The sequence below is a fragment of the Primulina eburnea genome, chromosome 9 (assembly GCF_022965805.1).
Source record: "Primulina eburnea isolate SZY01 chromosome 9, ASM2296580v1, whole genome shotgun sequence".
Lineage (NCBI taxonomy): Eukaryota > Viridiplantae > Streptophyta > Magnoliopsida > Lamiales > Gesneriaceae > Primulina > Primulina eburnea.
The window spans coordinates 7,114,562-7,121,131 of record NC_133109.1 but is presented as its reverse complement, the minus strand read 5'-3'; the positions used below and the strand labels follow the sequence as shown (position 1 = coordinate 7,121,131).

Below are 6,570 nucleotides of genomic sequence, written 5' to 3'. Positions count from 1 at the left end.
TAATAGGACGCTAGGAACTTTATTACGTTCTATCCTTAAAAAGAACTTAAAGAATTGGGAAAATTGCTTGCCATTTGTTGAATTTGCATATAATCGTTGCGTGCATTCTACTACTAATTATTCGCCATTTGAAATTGTGTATGGTTTTAATCCTTTAACTCTGTTAGATTTGATGTCTTTACCTGTGAGCGAAAGGTTAAACATGGACGGCAAAAAGAAGGCTGAATTTGTTAGGGGATTGCATGAAAAGGTCAAGGCCAACATTGAGAAAAGAAATGAGCAAAATGCCAAGCAAGCCAACAAAGGGAAGAAGAAGGTGACCTTTGAGAAGGGAGATTGGGTGTGGCTACACTTGAGGAAGGAAAGGTTTCCCGAGAAGAGGCGTTCAAAGCTATTACCAAGGGGCGATGGGCCATTTCAAGTTCTTGAAAAGATCAATGACAACGCCTACAAACTTGATCTACAAGGTGAGTATAACGTGAGTTCTACTTTTAATGTTAGTGACTTGTCGTTCTTTGATGTAGGTGACGAACAAGATTTGAGGACAAATCCTTTTCAAGAAGGGGAGGATGATGCGAACACGGATGGCAAAGTCCCAAGGAAAGCATGGGATCCTTTAGAGTTGCCGGAGGGACCAATCACGAGGTGAAGACTGAAGAGGTTTAAAGAGGCATTGCATGGGCTTATGAGCAATGAGGAAGGACTTACAAGCAAAGTGCGGAGTGCGGAAGGCTTCGTGATGTATGCGAGTGAGTTTGGGAGTCACAAGAACACAATTCAAGTGATGAATGAAGAAAACCTCCAGAATGCACAGCGCCCGAGCGGTAAAATACTACCGCCCGAGCGCCAAACGCACTGCGCAAGAGTTGATTTCCAGAAGACTCGGCGTCCGAGAGGGCATGTTCTACCGCCCGAGCGCGAGTAGTCCAGAAGTACCGGCGCTCGAGCGGGCAAATCCTACCGCCCGAGCGCGAGTTGATTTCGAGAAATATTTATTTCCTAGTTTAGAGTTTTGTTTTGTTTGGTAACTAGATTTGTTATCTCTTTTGATAAAAGGATATTATATGGACGAAATTTAACACACAATACGCACATTATTCATTGATAGTTTATCAACTTTTGAGATTTTTCTCTCAACTTTCAAAGCTTTTGCTTTGTGACCAAAAATCAAACTTATCAAAGTTTTAACTTTGTGGCGTTTGTCGATCGTGCTTGTGCGGATTGTCGTAGGCATTGTTATTCGAAGGTTCGTTCTAATATTCGATTGTTTATTCCGTGTTATTTGTTGCTAGACTTTTCATAGTTTAGAGGTGAATATCACAACAATACTTGATTCAAAAGATCGGGAAAACAACAACGATTCTTTGTTTGATATTGAATTGAGGGCGCGATTCGTTTTTAATCGTGTCTACTATTCATTCGTACAAAGATTCACATCAGGAACAATAATTACTTTTACCCTTTATTATTGCACGAGGGCCTTACCTTGAGATGTCACACCAATATTTAAAAATCAACCTTTTTGAGACCAATAAAAATAAGAGAAAATCGCTTCTTCTGTTTTCAATCATGTATGTTTGTCTTTTTGTGATATTGCTAATCTTTGTTATAAAATTTCAGTTTTTGTTAGACATATCCCAATTTTGGTAATTTTAGTATTTTTTTCATCGTGATTGTTGACGTGACAGTATACACGTCAGCGTCACGGCAACATTGCATTCACATCACGTCGAAAAAATGAATGCCAAAAAACAAATACATACATGCATAAGACTAAAACTTAGATTTAACAACATAAATTATCAAAATCGTTAAAAAAAAAACAAATATAAATTACCAACAAAACAATTTTCCCAAAAAATAATCATTCATTTCCTGAGTTGGCAATGTATTTCTCTCCATTGAATCTTCTGCAGCTTCTTCTTGACTTTTTCCTTACATCCTTCACAGTGTATATTTACTCTGAGAACACAAGTCTGCAGCAAAAAACAGACCAACACAACAGAATCATTAACATAAACAAAAACCGTACAATTGTCCCAGGTGGGCTGAGCACAAATCATGAACAAAATTCACAAGCTCAGGCCAGAAAATTTTTCCAGTAAAACAAATCTTGACGAAAAGAACCACCCATAATACATGAACCCTCAACATATCTTGCTTGTTCATTGTTATTTGGAGTGCAAAACAGGAAGAAAAGTGAGGAAACGAGTGGCTTAACAGGTAAGGAAAGAAGAATTTGAGGTAAGCAGATATTATATCATTATCCAGCAAGAAGAAGCAGGGCTTTAATTTACAAGATCAGAGGAACCGACCCTTTCGCTTTTGTAGTCGGCTGCTCTCTTTTGTGCAGAGCAGATAAAGGTCGGATAAGTTTAGACTCTAGAGAGAACTAAGAAGGCGGTTGCAAGAATTTAAAATAGTCTCAGAAAAAAAAAAATTTAAACTAAAAATATCTCTTCTGAACACTCTTCACCACTTCTTGGCACTAATTAGAAGCAAAAGTTTCAGTTTTAATTATTATTATTATTATCATTAACTAGTTAGTAATTAACCTCAGACTATCTATTATATTTACGTGACCTTGTATATTTTTATTCGTAGTACGAATCAATTATTTTTTTGGATTATTCATCATATATGAGCTTGAACAATCCTCCTTCGTTTAGCAACGAGCCAATATTAGTTAAACCACACAATATCGAAACATATTAAATAATAGATTTTTTTGAAAAAACACACTTAATAATAGAATTAAAATGATACTCTTGTTCTTTGTTGTGTTGGATTTCTAACCCGCGCATCAAAGATATTACGTTTACCAGCTAACAAAGCTATCAAGAATCGATCTATGACGAATCAGTGATCATTCATCCCCAGGAGCAATACCCAGCTTGAATCCACTCGTTTCCGCATTTTCATGAGCTTGGTCCTACTTTTTGGCGCGCTTGATTTCCCTGGCAGAATCGACAGCATCTTTGCAGCGCTTCAAATCCAAACTGTGGAGGCTTTTGTGCAGGTCGAGTGGAATTTCTTGAAGTTTTTCGCAGTTTATGAGTACAAGACTCCCAAGCACCGGAAAATCCTGACTCGAAGCTTTCCAGTGAACTAACTCCACGCGTTCAATGTACAAGACTTCAAGTTTTCGAAAGCAAGCACCAGATGCATCCCAAGACACACCCACGAATGCTTTGTCTTTCAGCTTGAGTACCTCAAGATAATTTAACATACACAATGTAGACATATGATCCCATTCCAAATAAGTAGCGGATAATGTGAGGCTCTTTAGCTTTGGCGGAAATGCGTCCGGTGGAGGTAGGCGAGGCACCGGGGCTTCTGAAGTTGAACCAAATCTTACATCATTAAAAAGCTTCAGTTTTCTAAGATTACGCAGTCTTTCCAGACCCCTGCAGCGTGCCAGGGTTGCTATTTGACCGCGAATGCCCAGTTTCTTCAAGTTACAGGCCCTGCCAAACACATCTTCGGTACAACTCTGGGTCGATATCATACCAAGTGTTTGAAGCTCTTCACTACCACCTTGTTTAGTAACTTCTGGTGCCTTTGGCAAAATGGAAGATGCATTTGTCTTGAGATGTCTCAAATTAATCATGTTCCATAGGTCCGCATTGATTTCAAGAGTACGTGATGTCGTATCAACTATGAGGGTTTGTAGGTTCCAAAGTTTGGTTATGGACTTGGGAAGGACTTTAAAATCACTAGACAAAGCAATGTATCTCAAATGAACCAAATCAGTAAGTTCACTCGGAAATTTAGTAGTGAACTTGAAGGACTTGACATCTAAAACTCTGAGCAATTTGAAGGCCGCGGGGATGGATGCAATGTTTTTAAGTGGTAAGGTCATTTCTTCCGTGGAGAAAAGACTGCGGACCCGTGGACCATAAGGTTTTGATGAAATGAAGCTCAGAAAATGGGAATGTACACTAAGGCGACGGTAGTTTCGTACCTCGGAAATTAAAGGTACAAAAATGCCTTCATCACTCATTTTAATCTCCTGGAACAACTTTTCTTGATAATTTCCAGATTCGTTCTTGCAGAACTCCCGTAGCATGTCATGAATGCGGCAACTTTTGATTCGACCATCGAGGCTCTTCTTGTCACCCATTACTAGGTTCCTGCTGATAAGCTCCTCCAAATAATCCTGCGCAGTCTCCTCCAAGCTTATATCATTCTTTTTCTGTATGAATCCTTCAGCAATCCACATGAGAATCAGTTTCTGGACCGGTATCTCAAAGTCTCCGGGGAACATCCCGAAATACAGAAAGCATGGTCTTAAGTGATAAGGTAACTTGTTGTAACTCAATGATATGATCTTTTCCATTCGCTTTTCTGGGTCTTCCTTAAGATAGTATTTCACTCTTTCGCGCACCTTTCTCCATTGTTTTTCTGTGGCATTCAAATCTCCAGCTGAGGTCTTTTTAACAAGAATCCCAGCAATCACAACTATTGCAAGAGGGAGTCTATCGCACTGATCAACAATAAGTTTTCCATGTTCTTCCAACTTAGAAGGGCAGACAGGCTCACCAAATACCTCTAACCTAAATAGCAACCAACTTTCTCGGTGAGTTAGAAAACGCAATACGTGGGGTTCTCTGTTATGGTTGGCTTGCCTCGCAACTTCCGCATGGCGACTTGTTATCAAGATCTTTCCAACTTATTGCTCTTTGGAAAGGCAACATGGAGATCAACCCAGGCTTCGGCAGTCCACACATCATCCAAGACGATCAAGAATCGTCCTTCCCTTAGATAGTCACTGAGAATATGCTCTATCTCCATGTCAGTTTTGCGATGCATGTCGTCAGTGATTGTGGTTAAGCTTTTCAAAATGGAGAGGAACACATCCTTTTTCTTGTAATCTTGAGAAACGAAAACCCATATACGAGTCGGGAATTCGTATTGAACTTTCGGATCCCTGAAAATCTTTCCTGCTATTGTTGTCTTGCCAAGGCCAGGAAGACCAATGATGGAGATCACATCTAGTTCGTTTCTTTCTTCCATTAAATAGCCAACTAATTTTTCTGTCTCATCTTCTAAACCCACAATGTTGTCTCTCCTCACGATGGGTTCCTGCTTGAAAATTAGAAAAATGACACCATTACAAGATAAATATGCACATTCACTGCACTAGAGAGACAAAATAATGTCACTGCCACGACAAGTTTACTTAGAGCGTCTTGTATATCAAGAAAATCTATCTACAATTAACTCTATACTAAAACCATAGGTTATATTAATTGGGGAATAGGCTCTGACTATTTGGAGGGGAAAATCTATCTACAATTGACTCTACACACACACATCAGCACGATTTATTTGGAAAATTGGGTGCACCCTTTGGGGCATTTCCAAAAGGTCCAAAATATGGGATTTTTCGCATAACTCGCCCAATCAAATCACACTTGATTCACCAAATTTATCATCTGCTATTTGTCCAACAACTGTATGCAGATAATCAGGTCAACTATTTACATAATTCATCGTTTAATATTAAGATCAAACAGGATCGAAACTCCTAAAAAATCAAAGGTTGATTCAAAATTATTCAATAACATTTAGCAGAATAGGCTGAAATAGAAGTGGATCTGATCTTCACGTGGGTGTGGGTGAAAACCGAAAAGAAATGAATCGGAAAAAGTATTTTGATCTATCATTTTAGATGGTGATCAAACAAAAATTTCACGGAATCGGATAATAGTGACCTTTCTCTCTTCTCTGATGGTGTCGGGCACGCGTTCAGTAGTCAGCGCGGCGGCTCGGTCAACCCCGTGCTGAGTAAAGAAGCGATTTATCTTGACCCTTATGGTCTGAACCTCGTTGGCGATATTCAGAGTCTTAATCGAACCATTTGTCATCTTAGCGAAGAAAGTCTGTGTCTTCTTCTCCGCCGCCTGGATCACGAACGTATCTATGGCATCCTCTGCTTCGAAAATCACGTCTTTGACTTGGCGCATCAGTACTTTCAGGGTTTGGTCCTTGTTCTTCTTCGCGGAGGCGTCCTCGATGAAGGCCTGTAGAATTTCTAAATCATTCCGCAGTAAGACCATTTCGTCGTTGGCGCCTCTGATTAGGTGGAGCTGGTGGTCGAGAAGCTGCTTAACGTTGTCCAGCAGAAATGAGATTGCAGCTCCTTCCGCCATTTTTGTTTGCGGATGAAGCTTTGGTATTCGATGCTTGCCAAATATAAAGTAAGAAAATTGTTTATTCTGGTCTTAGGCTTAGTCCCTACCAAACACAAAGAGACGATGGCTGCTATACAAAACACTGTAAATACTTGGTTTTTATCAAAAAGGAAATGAGTATGTATTCAAACCAAAACTAATATGAATGCTCCTATGTATATTATAATACACCATGAGGTAAGGCGATTTAGCCTTCACCCGACCGTGTCATATTGCAATCTCAACTTGAAAAGATATTCATTTTTTCAACAACTGAGACGTTATGACACCGAAATTTAACAATCACACAATCGTAAAACAATAACGTAATTACAATCTCCACTTGACATGGAATTGAAGCAAATACACATTAAGTTAATGTAATGTTCATATT

General features: G+C 39.3%; 1 protein-coding gene across 1 annotated transcript; it reads right to left on the bottom strand.

Moving 5' to 3' along the window:
- Positions 1 to 2,734: 2,734 nt before the first annotated feature.
- On the bottom strand, positions 2,735 to 6,267 carry LOC140841255 (putative late blight resistance protein homolog R1A-10). The gene is given in 3 exon segments (XM_073208533.1): positions 2,735 to 4,671; positions 4,674 to 5,085; positions 5,718 to 6,267. Coding segments are annotated over 3 exon segments (2,589 nt in total). The 5' UTR covers positions 6,156 to 6,267; the 3' UTR covers positions 2,735 to 2,932.
- Positions 6,268 to 6,570: the final 303 nt, after the last annotated feature.